Source organism: Pleurodeles waltl, chromosome 3_1 (genome assembly GCF_031143425.1).
Source record: "Pleurodeles waltl isolate 20211129_DDA chromosome 3_1, aPleWal1.hap1.20221129, whole genome shotgun sequence".
Lineage (NCBI taxonomy): Eukaryota > Metazoa > Chordata > Amphibia > Caudata > Salamandridae > Pleurodeles > Pleurodeles waltl.
This window is the reverse complement of record NC_090440.1, coordinates 746,266,682-746,283,493: the sequence shown is the minus strand read 5'-3', so window position 1 is coordinate 746,283,493 and position 16,812 is coordinate 746,266,682. Positions and strand designations below refer to the sequence as shown.

At 46.1% G+C, this 16,812-nt stretch overlaps 1 protein-coding gene across 2 annotated transcripts in view; it reads right to left on the bottom strand.

The window, feature by feature from the left end:
• Positions 1–4,314: 4,314 nt before the first annotated feature.
• Positions 4,315–16,812, bottom strand: part of DEPDC7 (DEP domain containing 7) — a 217,186-nt gene continuing 204,688 nt past the window's right edge. Inside the window, exon 9 of one of the 2 annotated variants that reach the window (XM_069223519.1) lies at positions 4,315–4,626. In XM_069223519.1, coding sequence (XP_069079620.1) covers positions 4,412–4,626 — 215 coding nt within the window. In that variant the 3' untranslated portion in view covers positions 4,315–4,411. The remainder of the gene's footprint in view (positions 4,627–16,812) is intronic. The other variant, XM_069223520.1, reaches the window with a different exon arrangement.

Below are 16,812 nucleotides of genomic sequence, written 5' to 3'. Positions count from 1 at the left end.
AGGATTCTGGGTAACAGAACCAGGTCCGAGCCCCGCCAGTCACCCCTCCTTGGATTCCCCTAGGTCTCTAGTTTTCAGAAATGTACAGGTTTGGTAGGTTTCCCTAGGTGGCGGCTGAGCTAGAGGCCAAAATCTACAGGTAGTCACTTTGCTAAAAACAGCTCTGTTTTCTGTGATATGTCCACGTTGTGTTTTGGGGCATATCCTGTCGCGGGCGCTAGGCCTACCCACACAAGTGAGGTATCGTTTTTATCGGGAGACGTGGGGGAACGCTGGGTGGAAGGAAATTTGTGGCTCCTCTCAGATTCCAGAACTTTCTGCCACAGAAATGTGTGGAACATGTGTTTTTTTAGCTAAATTTTGAGGTTTGCAAAGGATTCTGGGTAACAGAACCTGGTCCGAGCTACACAAGTCACCCCTCCTTGGATTCCCCTAGGTCTCTAGTTTTCAGAAATGCACAGGTTTGGTAGGTTTCCCTAGGTGGCGGCTGAGCTAGAGGCCAAAATCTACAGGTAGTCACTTTGCTAAAAACAGCTCTGTTTTCTGTGATGTGTCCACGTTGTGTTTTGGGGCATATCCTGTCGCGGGCGCTAGGCCTACCCACACAAGTGAGGTACCATTTTTATCGGGAGACTTGGGGGAACATAGATTAGCAAAACAAGTACTATTGCCCCTTGTCTTTCTCTACATTTTTTCCTTCCAAATATAGGAGTGTGTGTAAAAAAGACATCTATTTGAGAAATTCCCTGTAATTCACGTGCTACTATGGTCACCCCGGAATTCAGAGATGTGCAAATAACCACTGCTCCTCAACACCTTATCTTGTGCCCTTTTTGGAAATGCAAAGGTTTTCTTGATAGCAATTTTTTACTCCTTATATTTCAGCAAATGAATTGCTGTATACCCGGTATAGAATGAAAACGCACTGCAGGGTGCAGCTCATTTATTGGCTCTGGGTTCCTCGGGTTCTTGATGAACCTACAAACCCTATATATCCCCGCAACCAGAGGAGTCCAGCAGACGTAACGGTATATTGCTTTCGATAATCTGACATTGCAGGGAAAAGTTACAGAGTAAAACGTAGAGAAAAATTTATGTTTTTTTCACCTCAATTTCAATATTTTTCTTTTTCAGCTGTTATTTTCTGTAGGAAACCCTTGTAGGATCTACACAAATGACCCCTTGCTGAATTCAGAATTTTGTCTACTTTTCAGGTTTCTGGGATCCAGCATTGGTTTCATGACCATTCCTGTCACTGACTGGAAGGAGGCTGAAAGCACAAAAAATTGCACAAATGGGGTATGCCCCAGTAAAATGCCACAATTGTGTTGAAAAATTGGGTTTTCTGATTCAAGTCTGCCTGTTCCTGAAAGCTGGGAAGCTGCTGAGTTTAGCACCACAAACCCTTTGTTGATGCCATTTTCAGGGGAAAAACCACAAGCCTCCTTCTGCAGCCACTTTTTCCAATTTTTTTGAAAAAAACGAAAATTTCACTGTATTTTGGCCAATTTCTTGGCCTCCTTCAGGGGAACCCACAAAGTCTGGGTACCTTTAGAATCCCTAGGATGTTGGGAAAAAAGGACGCAAATTTGGCTTGGTTAGCTTATGTGGACAAAAAGTTATGAGGGCCTAAGCGCGAACTGCCCCGAATAGGCAAAAAAAGGCCTGGCACAGGAGGGGGAAAAGGCCTGGCAGCGAAGGGGTTAAAGACATCTTGCAACACAAATGTAAAACTAAGACAGTCTCTTCAAAATTTAAAAAGTGTATTTAGTTAACATGCAGAACCTTTTCACCTTAGTACAATTTATTTTATCAGTGCATTGAAATGTATTCATTTAAAAGTGATAGTTTTCAAACATAAATTTGGAAACAATTATTTCCCTTACCCTGAGACCACCACCAATAGTAAATTGAAGAGACAAGTCACTTGGTATGTGCACTTTATGGGTGGCTTAGGTTCCTATCATACATTAACAACATTATAGTTCAATAAAACAAACACAGAAGCAGGTTTGGTGCAGCGCACACCATGAATCATGTATTTCAAGGTCATCTTAAATGTGATAATGCAGAAAAAGGAGGTAAAGTGAGACTAAACAATTGCCTAGGATCACACAATTTGGAAAAGTGGGCAAGCCGGAATTAATTCCAGGTTTTCTGGTTTCCCATTGTTTATTTCAGCCACTAGATGTATATCATTTGCTTCTCCTATACCTACCTTGCCACCAATCCCCCAAGCCACCCCACCCTACCCTACCGCCACTGCTCTGGCATCAATGCGGCCCCCATGCACGTCACAGACCAAATGTTTTGGCCCCTGGGAAAATGTTTGCGAGTACCCATGATGTAGGGCAGAGAGGACCTGGGCAGCAGTGGTAGTGGGGTCTGAGTTACCTGCGGTCCCTGAAGGTCTGGATGTTGCATTTGTAAGCTGCAGTCTTGGCCACAAAATCGTTGTGAGACCTGTGGGTCTGGTAGCGGGATCTGATACTGGCAGTATTGGAAACCCCTACTATAGCCTTGAAATAGCCAAACGTTGATGGATCTAGATGTAACACATTGGCCCAAAGAATGTGTTGCGGTCCTGCTTTCTTTAAAATATGTCGGAGCAGTCTCCTCTTTCTTGAGGAAAGGCAAAAGCCATCAAATGGCATGTCCATTAGGGATGCTTGGACATTCCCAGAGAAGCCAGTAGACCTCATCCAGGCATGGTGTTGAAGCACAACACTTGTACCAATATCAACCTAAGCAGTCAGTCTTATCCGACCCACAGTGGATAACAAAGTTTGCTGCTTTGCAGCCATCCTTGATGGCTTGGGTCACCTGGAACTAGTGCCACTGAGTTACAAGGGCATGAAAGTAGGAGCGTAAAGGGCAGCTGTCATTTACCAATCTCATTTCAAGGCTTGTGAAGGAAAAGATGCACACGCCAAATGTCTATCGATTAGGTGGGGTGATGGAGAGGGCATTAGGATTTACCTTATTGGTGGATGCCTGCACAAACTAGTGTGTGGATTATTACGTAAAAGTGAGTTTCGCTTAGTGCTGGTCTATGACAGAGTGACTGGCTTACTGACCGGTGGCCCCAACACTGTTTTACCCAAGAGGATATCCATGAGGGCTTCAGTAAGTGGTAAGAGGTTCTGTAGGTGTTTGACCAGAAGGGAGAATCTCAATAAGAACATTAGTGTTTGCCTCCATATTAGGCAGTTGTAGGTCTAGTACTTCTTCTACCCTCTCCAGGACAGCAAATGAGGTGTTCTTTGGGGGCAGAGCCTGGTAAGAGGAGGCCAGTATCCATGCCAATTTTCCTCATCATACTGGGGGAACAAAATCATTCCCTTCCCCAAAATTGTCACTGTCTGACTGTGACAATAAGGTTTTTAGAGATTGTGTCCTACTGTATGGTAAAGTCCAGGTAATAAAATTAGAGGGTTGCTGACCGGCTGTTCCCCGGTGTGATCAGGCTGCAGCCTTAGTAGAGGTTGGGGTGCATTCTGCTTGGAGAGCAGTTGATTGTTAATCTTCCTCTGGCGTAGTAGTCACCAGCACAAACATGAAAAACTGGTGCAGTGTGTGGCACCAGAACCAATGTCATAGGTGGCACTGATATGCAGCTTTGCTCATCATTTTCAGAGCAGAACTATGTTGGTGCGGAGCTGCATAATGACACCTACAGGAATGCAGGAGTACAGCTTTGAAGTTTTCAGATCCAGTCTAATACTTGGGGAATATTCACAAGATGAGGAACCAGCAATTAGAAGTATCCATCAGAAAGTTGTTTTTAGCGGGTTAACCAACTTAGAAAGCTAAATCACTGAAAGCAAGAGGTAGACACCCTACTACCAATTGCCCAGAGTAGGACTAGAAAAGGGGTGGGCCCTTTTGCTTTGATTTTGTTCCAGACATTTCTTCAGTATGGCTTGGGCCAGCAGCATTTTAGACTTCTATAAAGGGAGAATTGACTAAGGTGTCTCCATGACCATTATTTTCCAGTTTGTTATTCTAATTGGCCAAGAGAAAATTAAATCATTGCCTTGGTTTTCAGAAGTAGATTTACTAATGTCTACCAAGAGGGCCAATTGAATAGCAGTGTAGCTAAGTGCTTTGGGGTTCTGCTCCCACTGCTTTGGTCAAAAGGACTACATGGAAACTAGAACATTCACACTTTACTGGTACGTTCTTTTGGAAGGGGCAATGGAGATTAGGAAATCAGACTGCTCAAGGATAACCTTGGTTGAATAATACTGCCATATAAAATGAACTGACACAAAGTGCTCATCAGCAAGAAAAAAAAACATTCACCAAAGGAAACCATATATTTTATTAATTTTAATGCATAAACCAAAAAGTATAAAATATATTATCTATACAATTTTACAAACTTTACATTTTTTGTTCAAGCTCTCACTCAAGTGTAAACAGTAGTTGCTTTGTCGCCAAAATACTGAATGTATATATCTGGGTGACTCTTATAAAACTGTCCCAGTAACCGCCTTTTTTCTTTAGAAGAAAGTCTTGTGTTTTCATAAATAGTTTTCAGCAATGTCCAAAGTTCCTTTTTAGTGGCAATCTGTGCAGTGTTGTTATACTCTCTGCTGTCCATCCTTTGGCAGAAGGTGTAACCTTGGGAAAGAAAATGTTTGAAAAACATTATTGCTGTAATGTTGGTGCAAACATGAGGTGAATTAATGTGGTACGGCATTAAACTAAATTAACGACAGAAGGAAGACCTGAGAAAACAAACCTAAAGCAGAGCAAAGAAAGGAAATATTGTTACAAGTACTGGAGTAGTTTCAAAACAATGCAGGTTACAAGCACACTAATTTCCCCAGCAACCCATATTTACAGTGTCATGTTAGGGATTTTTGTGGTCCCGAGCAACATATTTTGGGTCCCCCCGTATGGAACAAATTTGAATTTTTCAACCCATTTCCTGCTAATTCAAGCCGGCATAATGCCAAACACTAATTAAATACATGTTAAACTTAAACGGGGTCACAACAAACCATTGAACTATGTCTGGCCTGAGACCCCCATAAACGCTTAAGATGACACCTCAGGAAAAAGAGATGGAAGTCAGGGGTACTTGTAGGCGAAGTGAGGACTTAACAGAAAAATCAAATACAGAGGTTTAATAAAAATAAAGCTCACTTCTCCAGGGGAGGCCATTGGAAACTGGGAGCCCTGGGTAATAGCCTACACTGCCTATGCCTAAAAAAAACGCCTGACAGCATGTCTGCTAGATTTTCACTACTCGTTCAATTGCCGTTACAATTCCCAATCATTTTGGCAGAATCACACAATTAGCCACGCACAGAAATTAGAGAATGGAGAGCTGGGGACCTGTGCAGGAAAATGGATTCTAACTGGATGCCACGTAATTAAAACCTAGTGACCACATACTTTAGACTGCATTGTGCAGTGTTGTGTTTAAAAAAAAAAAAAAAAAAAAAAAAAAAAAAAAAAAGGAGAGGCCCAAAGACAAGGCACTAGAGTTCCAGACCACACCAGTGAGCCACACGGGGTGGATGAGTGGGTTAATAACTTAAATAAGGAGGCCACCAATGTTAGCATGGAGGCTGGATGTAGGTTACTGAATTATTCAAATGTTGTAGAGTGTACAGGACCATGTGGTGGGATGATGTGCATGCATGTGTGTGGACAGGTGTTGGTGCAGTGGCAAGGTATTATTGCTTCCCTCAAGTATCCCAACCGCCCTTTAACAAATTCAGACTCGGTTCTTATATGCTTTCACAATAAAAGGGGTATGGTAGAATGCAATAAAAAGCTGTGCACCTTTTCATTGTGGCTTCGAACCCTACATGCAAAGTACCCCCTCCCCATCTGGGAACGGTATGCAGTCCCAAATAGGTGGAATGCTCATGAACACTGCTAATAATTTGATCTGAACTGGTTTCACCTCCCCTTGTCTAGCTGGTCACACCTTGTTCTGTTTTCTGATGCAAATGCTTGTTTTCTAGGTCGAGACTGCATGAGTATACACTAACGCATGTGCTCTCGCTTGCAAGGCTTATTGTTTACAATAAAGTGGCTTTGAGCCCGCCTACTACTTACCATTAGTCTGCTTCAGTGACAGTCTTCTTTGGTGCCTCCTAATTGGCCAATGCAGGCTTGGTGTCACTTCCTGCATCTTCTCTAGCGCATGGACCAAGCACAGATCGATTCCTCTAAATTAGTTTGTCCACTGGTGGAGCTGTGATTGGGTAGTTTTTTTTTTTTTTTAACCTTTTGATTGCGGGGCTTCTTCCCCCTTCCACCCACCCCTTCTTCATGTTGCTGCTTTCCCCTCCCACCTACCAATTTTTTGTTGCTGCCCCCATAACCCACATCTCTCCTGGACAACTTTGCTTAGCCCCACACCCTTCCTGTCCTTGCTTGTTAGGGTCTGGCTTGATAGTACAGCTGTCAGAATTATGTGAACACCACAAGAAAGTGGCTTTGGCTCCATCCACATGATGGGAACCTGGAGTACTTTTTGATTTGGCAGACCCTATGTGCTTCCACAAAAGTGCTTGCCAATCCACAGTTGTGATCATTTTGTTTAAATTATCCAGCTACCTGAGGTTGAACGTTCAGGGGCGCGCACATGACACTGAAATGCTATTAAAGAGTTTGGGGTAACTAGATAATATATGGTGTTTCTCGAGCAGCAACACAGATGGGAGGAAGGCAGTCACTAACCCCCATGGAATTTTAGGTCTGGTTTGACAGTACATTCATAAGCCAAACTGTAGGAAAGTGCTCTTTCTTGGCACGGTTACCCCCACATTTTATGGCTGTTGTCAGTGTGTTTGACTGCGTCTACTGGGTTCCTTCTAACTAGGACCCCAGTAGTTATGCCCTCTCCTGAAAACTATACCTTTTTCTTTCCACAATTGGCATATGGAGTCCCCCACCCCCATGTTAGCCCCTAGTATATAGTACCTAGGTACCCCAAGCATTGGGAACCCAGAGGACACACACAGGTTACAGCAGTTATTCTGCCACTCCTAGGGAGCCAATGCAAAGGGTTCTGCAAACCTGCCATTGCAGTCTGAGTGAAATGGGTGCATGCACCCATTTTCACTATAGGTCACTATAAGTCACTCCTATGGGAGGCCCTCTCAGCCCAGAGGCCAGGGTGCAGGTACCTGTGTAAGGGCACCCCTACACTAGCAGAGGTGCCCCCACAAACTCCAGGCCCATTTTCCTGGACCGGAGTATGGGATGCCATTTTACACGTGTACTGGACATAGGTCACTACCTATGTCCAGCTACATAATGGTAACTCTGAACCAGGGCATGTTTGGGATCAAACATGCCAGAATCATACCACCAATACTTGCAACAGTATTGGGGGTATCATTCCATGCATTCTGGGGGCTCCTTAGAGGACCCTCAGCCCTGCTACCACCAGTCTTACAGGGTTTCCCGGGCAGCCCAAGCTGCTGCCACCCCTTAGACAGATTTCTGCCCTCCTGCTGCTTGAGCTGATCAAGCCCAGGAAGGCAGAACAAAGTATTTCCTTTGTGAGAGGAAGGTAACACCCCCTCTCCCTTTGGAAATAGGTGTGACTGGTTTGGGAGGGGTAGCCTCCCAAAGCCACTGGTATGCTTTGAATGTGCCCTCCATGTATAAACCAGTCCACACTGGTTCAGGGACCTCCACCCCCACCCCCTTTCACCCACCCAGTCCCTGCTCTAGTGCAAAAATGGACAATGGAAAGGGGAGTGACCACTCCCCTGTCCATCACCACCCCAGGGGTGGTGCTCAGAGCTCCTCCAGAGGGTCCCTGGGTTCTGCCACCTTGTTTCCAAGGTTGGCAGGGAACTCTGGGAGCATCGGAGTGGCAAGTCCAGGCAGACAACGTCAGAGCCCCCCTCCTGATAGGTGCTTACCTGGTTAGGTGACCAATCCCCATTTCAGGGCTATTTAGGGTCTCTCTTGGATGGGTCCTCAGATTCGGTTTACAAGACTCCAGTAGGATTCCTCTGCAACATCCACTTCGACTTCTGGCCACTGGAACTGCAACTGGACCCTTCAGGAACCAACAACGCTGCAAGCAACAAAGATGACTTCTGCAACTTTGTTTCCACGACTCCTGCCAGCTTTGCAACATTTCCCCGTGCATCCTCAGAAGACAGCAACTCCTCAGCCTGCTCAAGGAATCTCCCTTGGAGTGAAGGAGTCACTCCCCTGCAACCGTAGGCACCTACAGCAAATAACGACCGGCTACATGGATCTCCCCTCATCTTGAGCTGTGTGGATCCTGCATCACGGGTGGTGGCCTGGAGTAGTCTTCTTTGTCCTCTTTGCCAGCTGTCCAACTTTGGTGGAGGTAAGGCTTTGCCTCCCCCACGCAGGACAGTACCCCTGTGCGCTGCGTCTTTTGCAGCTACCAGGACTTATTGGCATCTCCTCCAAGGGATCTTTCGGCGACATGCAGTTCCAGCTCTCCCCCCCCCCCCCCCCAAACTCCCTTCCTGCAAAGCTCAGCCTTCTGCGTGGCTCTCCTGCTGTGTAGCATCTTCTTTTGTAGTGCTGCATGGACTCCTTCTGAGACTCCTGTGTCCCCGTCCTGTGGGGCTCCTGTGGGTGCTGTCTCTGCTCCTGTGGACTCTTCGACACGGAGGGTCCCCTGTGACTCCCTCTCCTGGATTGAGTCTTCCTGGACCTTGCTGGTCCCTGGCAGCACCACTTTTCCACAAACTGCAAGTTTGCCTTTACCAAGGCTTGTTGGAGGAATTTCAGCGCCAACACCAGTCTGCAATATTCACTCCAGCGTGGGACATCTTCTCCATCCATCAGGAACTCCTGTTCAGCTCCAGGGCTGCAGTGCCTACCTGTTCATTACTGTCGACCAACTCCTGCATGTACAGCGGGTGGGTAGTAGTTCCTACTCCACCTGGACTCCACTATGACTCTTGGACTTAGTCCCCCCCTCTGCACAGGTCTTCTTTCTTCAGGAATCCACCACTGGTTTTCTTGCAGTCTTGTCTGGGTGTCTTCTTTCTTTTTTCCTCCTTGTGTGCTTTGGGGAAAATCCAGTGCTTTACTCCTGCTTTCCTGGTCGCTGTGGGGTACTCGGTTACTTACCTCTGGTTTTCTAGTACGCCCAGCTCCCCTCTACACAGTCAACTTACCTAGGTGGGGGTCCTGTGTTCACATTCCATTTGTTTAGTAGTTCGTGCTCCCTATGGGGTCACTATTGGTTATTGCTCTTTGCACTGTTTTCTAACCTTTTCTATGCCTATTTCTGATTACTAGTGTATATACTTAGGGTATTATTTACCTCCTATTGGAGGGTTGCCCTTCTAGTATTTTGTGGTGTGGTGTTGTGTTCCAAAAATAAAGTACCTTTATTTTTGTACAACTGTTTTTCTTTCATCTGTGATAGTGCTGTGTGACTACAGTGGTATTGCATCTTTGCAGGTCTCCTAGATAAGCCTTGACTGCTCATCCACAGCTACCTCTAGAGAGCCTGGCTTTTAGACACTGCTTACACTTCACTAAGAGGGGATACCTGGACCTGGTATAAAGGTGTAAGTACCTTAGGTACCCACCACACACCAGGTCAGCTTCCTACACAAACCTATTGGCACTGCCAATGGTGGTCTGAACAGGATGCACAAAACAGAGTCAGGGGCAGCTGTGCTGATGAGATGCTGCCAATACGTTATCTATGCTGGAGCACTGGAGAGATCAATACCAAAACGTGGGAACAATCCTGTTATCCAATGGAACTAGGGTCTAAAAGCGATTAATACATTAGATGTTCCAAAAGCAATTATTCAAGAAAAACGTAATGTATAGGCAGGTAAACACAAGAGCTCCTAAAATAAAAAAGAACAAATAGGGGAAATTATTCAATTTTAATGACTGGATTATTCATATTCATCATATGACAATTTCAACAGGTGACAAGGTGCTAAATGTGGCAGTGCAAGTGAAAAAAATGTGCATCAATACTTTGTAAGCTGGGCACATAAGGGACGGCTCACAAATATATTATAGGGGCTTCACGATTATTGCAAAGCGTGACCTTGACATGTGATTTTATTTTTCTTGCTACAGGCGACTTCTCTTAAGGTCTCATTTGTAAGGCTTAGCTTCTTGCTTGGCCAAGTGAGCTGCCAGCTTCTACATACCTAATGAGAGATTTCACTGCTCAGTGTTCCTGATATCATGAAGAGATTATCCTGATACATACATACTGCCTTGAGTGAGATGTCACTGAAAAGATCTACACTACATCCCAATTACAGCAAACCGATCTCCTTAAAACAAAGTTTGTTAACTGTTCTGTTGGTGCGGCATGTTAAACCCTGTGGACTTCGCGTGAGAGAAAGAGAAACAAGCAAATCCCCCGCTTTGTCAAACAATGAGCCATCTCACAAGCTAACAAACTTGCATGCTTGTTTTGGTTTGTGGTACAAATCATCAACAATGTTTAGGCCTGGGTCCCCGGCTTCCAGCCATGATTGTGGGGGGTCAAAATATTCAAATAATGATTCAATGGGGATCCCCCGGGTTCCAGTAATGAGAATGTGGGGGTCCATAGGAGTCAAAAGGTTAGGAACCACTGATGCATGGGGTTAAGTGCTTCAAAGTGTGTGCACTTTGGAAGTGGACTTTATTCTTGGTCCTGATGAGAAGTGTCTCTGCTTCAGGAAACAAGAAGGTATGCACAGGCATCGGGGGGCCAGTGTACGCTGTACACGTGTGAGCTTTGACTTACACTGCTCACGGTGCAGTTTGATTAAATGGTCTGTGTACATTTTTCTGTCACTTTTAGTGTGCAATTTTCACAACCATTTGGACTTAGCATCTCTTCAGTCTACAGAATGAGGGGCAGTTATTCCAGTGGGTACCTATTTTTCTCTGAATCGCAGTGCTCGTTAAATCCACATTAACATTGCTGCACCAACCACAGTCTCCTCCTTTTTCATTGTCTATATTGTCTCTTACATTTCTCCTTCTCCCCCACACGTTGTCTGTGTTGCTTCCCACCCATCCCCCACAAAAAGTAACACTAATGCGGCCAGCCCTGTCCGCATTAGTGTTTTTTGTCTACATTTTAACTATGCTGCACAGCAGCCGTTTCTGCTCTGCAACATGACCAAGACACTGGCAAAGCCAATACTTCTGACATAGCCAAGAATTATTGACTTTGACAAGGATTGTTCATTAATGTATGTGCCACAGTTTAAATGGTAAGAAGTGAGACAGCAGCAGTGTGCAGCAGGGCGTCCTACTACAGAATTGCATTCACTTGTGAACTAGCTCCAACGGGCACATGGCTATCCTCCCACAGTATGCTGTCAACATACAATGCACTGTCCATACGAGGCTGAAACACCACTCCAGTTTCCAACTCTCTCCCATCTTCTGCCCGCCCAAGGTCTAAAATTAATCTCTTGACACTACTAGGACTGCTGCAGAGCAATGGCCATGGAAGCGAGGCAGTTGGACTGACAAGAGTTGTATGGTGGTATGTACAGCATTTCCCTAATCGTACATGTTTACAGTGTTACTCTGTTGTGTGGCAGTTGAAGAAGAAAAAAAAAAACCTCGTCCCTGTCAAAATGTCTTTTTAATTAGCCTGCATGTGCTTTGTGTAAGACAGCTAAGGCAAGTTTCCACTTCCATTTATGATCTTTTGTGCTACCATTCTAAGGCTAAAAGTGATGTAATTTGACATGAAATGTGGAATTTAGTACAAATCGGAGAGGGAAGTAGTATTTTTATTAGATGACCACATAGCAATGAATTATATGGCAGATATAGTTGTCAATCAATCAGGATTTATAAAGCGTGTCTAATCACCCAATGGGCTTGCAGGTCCCAGAGGCTTATTCAAATAGCCAGGTCTTCAGGGCCATTGAGAATTCCAGGAGTGACTTGATGGCCCAGACGTGCATGGGAAGTCTGTTCCAGGTTGTTATTGCACTGTGAGAGAAGGAGCGTCCTCCAGTTCTGCTTCGGTAAATGAGCAAGGAAAGGAAGAAAAAGTTTAGTCTTCAACTGTTGGTGGAAATTCAGGCGGTGGTTAATGTACGCTGGTTCTTGGTTGTGTAGAGCCTTGTGTGCATGGGTTAACAGTTTGAATTGGCATCTCTTCTGTATGAGGAACCATTGGAGTTGCCCGAGGTGGGGTGTGATGTGGGTTTGTTTGGCTGTGGCATTCTGTATGGTCTGAAGTCTGCAGGTGGTGTGCGACGATTCCTATGTAGAGAATATTGCAGAAGTCCAGTGGACTGGTTAAGAGGGCCTGTGTCATGGTGCATCTTGTGTGTAGGGGTAGCCACTTTAAGATCTTACGTAGCATATGCAAAGAGAGGTAGCAGGCGGAGGAGATTGCTTTGATGTGTGATTTCATGGTGAGCATGTTGTCCATGATGATTCAGAGGTTTCTGGCATGGTCGAAGGGAATGGGTGCAGGCCGTAGGTCTGCGGGCCACCAGGAGTCATTCCATATGTTGCTGCTGTTACCAAAGAGCAGTACTTACGTCTTGACTGTTCAATTGAACGCAGTTTTTCTTTATCCAGTCAGCAATGCTTGTCATGTCTCTGTGGAAGTTACTTCTGGTGGTGGATGGTGAGTGAGAAGATGAGTTGGGTGTTGCCTGCGTAGGAATTTATGTTGAGACTGTGGGATCTGCCGATGTTGGCTAGTGGGTCATATATGCATTGAAGAACGTGGGGCTGAGGGATGAGCCCTGGGGGACACTGGAGTTGACCTCCTTGGGTTCGAAGGTGAAAGGTGGGAAGTGGCTCTTCTAAGTTCTTCTGGTGAGGAAGGAGGTGATCCATTTGAGCACATCCCTTTGGATGCCGATGTGGCATGTGTTCTTTCAATCAGCATTTGGTGGATTATGATGTTTAAATGCTGCAGAGGTCGAGGAGGATCAAAGCTGACGTTTCTCCTCAGTCAAAGAGAGTTTGGATGTCTGATGGCTGCGATCAGGGCAGGTTTGGTACTGTGATTGATGCCGAAGCCTGATTGGGAGGCATCAAAAAGCTGGGTCTGCTCCAGGTATGTCATGGAGTTGCTTGTTTATGATTTTTTCCAGTATCTTTTACTGGGAATGGGAGCAGGGAGATCAGTCAGTAGTTTTTGGGTTTGCAGAGTTTTTTTTTTTGAGTAGTGGTCTGACTTCGCTATGTTTCCAGGCGTCAGGGAAATGTTGTGGCAGTGACAGAAGTGTTGAGCAGGGTGGTGAGTTCCTGACTGATCCTTTGGTTTCCAAGGTTGAAGATGTAAAGATGTGGTGCAGGCATGGGTCAGTGGAAGCTCCAGAGTGGATGGGTTTCATGACGGAGGTGATGTCCTGAGTGGGGAGGATGTTCCAGGTAGTCAGTGAGTGGCTCGTGACAGTTACAGTGAGGGCTCATCTATGGGTGAAGTACTCCGGTGTGGGCTGGGGTTCAAATTTTCTGTACATGGTTGTGATCTTGTTGCGGAAGAAGTGGACGAGATTGTCGCACAGCTCCTGTGAGGGTGCGATTTTTTCGCTGGCAGTCGGTTTGGAGAGTTCCTTAATGATTTTTAAAAGTTCCTTGGTGCTGTTGGAGCTGGTTTCAATGCTGGTTTCTGCCCTCAGAAGGTGGTCATGGATGATCTGGTTCAATTTGAGGCTGCTGATACTGTTGAGGTGTCAAGTTTTGAGGTTGTTGATGTGGAAATTTAGGTTGCTGAGGGAGATTTAGTCCTTTGAGTCTAAGGTTAGGGGCGCAACGGAGTCTAAATCTAGGGGCGCAATGAAACCCGCAATAGTGTTGCGGAAGCTAGAGCGCAGGCTTGGGAGTGGGTATGCATGGTGCCTCGGATTACTATTTTGTCATCTGTTCCATGGGGATGCTGGTGCACTGTATGGTCTCTGGATTATGCCTTTTCCTCCTGCTGGTGAAGGATTTTAGATCGGTCAGGGATCGCTGTGGCAATGTCTGGGGCGGATGTGGGTTTCAGCCATGTCTCTGTGAGGAAGACTGTCAGGTGCAAGGGTGGCGATGAGGTCCCATAATTCGGTGGAATGCTTGCATAGTGAGCCTGTGTTGAGAAGGGCTCATGCAAGTTGGTGTTTTTGTTCAAGTGGCTTCTTCGGGGTGGGGCTGGTTGGTGGGCTAGTGTGTGTACTGTGGCAGGGTAAGTGGCAGTGGGTGCAAGAGAAAGGTCCTAGTGTGGAGCATGGGTAGGCGAGGTGGCAGTGTTTTTTTGCAGTGTCCAGGGTTGGTGGGGGGGGGGGGGGGGGGGGGGGGGAGAGGGAGGTTATTGTAGAGCACATCGATCGTGTATCTGAGGGGTGAGGGAGAGCCAGGGGGTTATGGCAATAGGTGCAGTCAGGTGCAGATGGGCTTGCCTTTGGTATGCCAGTGGTACATCCACTGCACAGTCGTGCTATGGCCTGCATTAAATAGGTCCTGGAGTGGACATGGCTTAGTTGGCTAGAACACCTGAGTAGGAAAACCCGGTCGGGATAAACCAGGCAGCTGCAGTGTCACTGGATCAGTCTGGAACAAGCAGAAATTGGAAGCAAGGGGCGAGTGTCAGGGTAAGTGCCCACGTGCCTACTGATGTGGTTGCGCTGCGGCCTACATTAAGTAGGTCCAGGGTGAAGGGGTGGGTGCTTCTGTTGGCAGGAAGAACGGTCAATGGGAAAACACCAGCGAGAAACCCAGACAGCTGCAATGTCACTGGGTCAGTCTGGAACAAGCAGCAAATGGAAGCCACAGGTAAGTGGAAGGCTAGGTGCCTACTTGTTAAGAGTAACAGTTTGAGAAATGGAATACAGATGTTTACATTAAAAAAAAAAAAAAAACATCTGTAACAAAAATATATATATGTTTTTCCTACAGCATTTGCAACAAGTGCTCTTTTTTTCTTTTCTCTACCTAAAAGAAACATAAGTTGGATGTCTATCGTGCATTGTAGAAAGCATGGCACCATGCACTTTAAATGAATTTCTTACATTTACTTCTCCATTTTCTTGGAAAGTGCTTGGTTAATTCACTGGCCCACATGCCAGGTCTCTCGGTGTCTGTTGATATTTTATCAGAGAATCTGCTATTTTGAACAGTGACCAGGGAAGAGCAGGTCATCGCTGGAGATCTTCCAGGATGCCTTGAAGTGCAACACTGGCTAAAAAGGTCAGCCATCCAGTGACTGTTAAAAGATGGAAAGGGATTTTCCATAAAGTACGCTACTGACTGCCCCTAGATTGACCCTGTAACTATGGGGGTTCCTCCTCCAAGAGTGAGCCACCAGTCTCACTCACTTAATCAGGCCATACTATACCATAAAATAAGAGGCATAACATACTATTCCTTGACAAACCACACCATACTATACAAAGACAGGCAATACTATACCAGAACGTTATGGAGTGACAGGAGTTCTGCTAGACCTGACAGCCTTAGGGTGATTGTTCTCCCAACATTTTGCCTACCTGCCTCCCTACATTTTTCTGACCCTGTATTTGCTGGTTTTAGGACTCTGCACACTACCACTGATGACCAGTGCTAAAGCGCACGTGCTCTCTCCCCTAATCATGGTAACACTGACTCCTATCCAATTGGCATATTTAATTTACCTGTAAATCCCTAGTAAAGTGCACTAGAGGTGCCCAGCACCTGTAAATTAAATGCTACTAGTGCACATTCAGCACTGATTGTGCCACCCACATAAGTAGCCCCTTAACCATGACTCAGGACTGCCATTGCAAGGCCTGTGGGTGCAGTTTCACTGCACACACGACCCAAACTTGGTCTAAAGGAATTAGGCGCGCTGACAGTCAATGGAGAGTGTATTACAGCACTGAAGCCTTACACTAACTGACCAGGCAATAGTTGCAATGCGGGAGCTCTAGCCGTCAGGTTACATCATCTTATTCCTGTTGCACTGTCAGAGTGTAAGGGTAGAGCAGCAACCTAGCGCAGAAATGCACTCACTGCTGACTGAGCGCCTCACAGACACCCTCTGAAAGCACTGCATTCAGCCTCACCAAGGCTGCAAGGAGTTCTAGCTTTAGCACTGGTGGTGCCCTGAGCAACAATCAGTTTTTGGTGCCGACAATCCTTTCCCCACCCCACTGACCTCCTCTTTGGATACCCTCACTACCACCCGGCAAAATATGCCGCTCATCTCTCCACAGCTTCTCGCACATACATTTTGTAGGAAAGTGCCACTGTTTGCATGGCTACCTCCCACTTTTTGCCTGATGCTGATACCAACTCTGATTGGAAGTGTGCTGGATCCTGCTAACCAGGCCCCAACACCAGAGTTCTTACTCAAAATCTGTACCGTTGTTTCCACAATAGCCACACCCATGGAACACAGATAAGTCCCTTGTAAAAGGTACACATGGTGCCAAGGGTCCTGTGGCAAGGGAAGGTTCCCCAAGGGTTGCAGCATGTATTATGCCACCCTGGGGGGGGCCTCACCAAGCACATGTACACTGCCTTTGCAGCTTGTGTGTCCTAGGGGGAGAAAAAGGCACAGCCAACATAGCACCCCTCTCAGGGTGCCATGCCCACAAACCACTACCTGTGACATAGGTAAGACACCCCTCTAGCAGGCCTTACAGCCCTAAGGCAGGGTGCACTATACCTGGCAGGATCACCTGATCCCCCCTGGGGAAGGTTTTGCAGGCCTTGCATACAGCAGGCCTCATTATTAAAGCATCAAAGTGCCAAATAGGGCAGGGCACAGTTGTATACTTGGGTCACCTTGTAGGTGGAGGCCCAGTGCAACCCTTAGAACCCAAGATCTGGCCTGAGAAGCTCCAAAAACCCAGACCCAAGTCCAGGCAT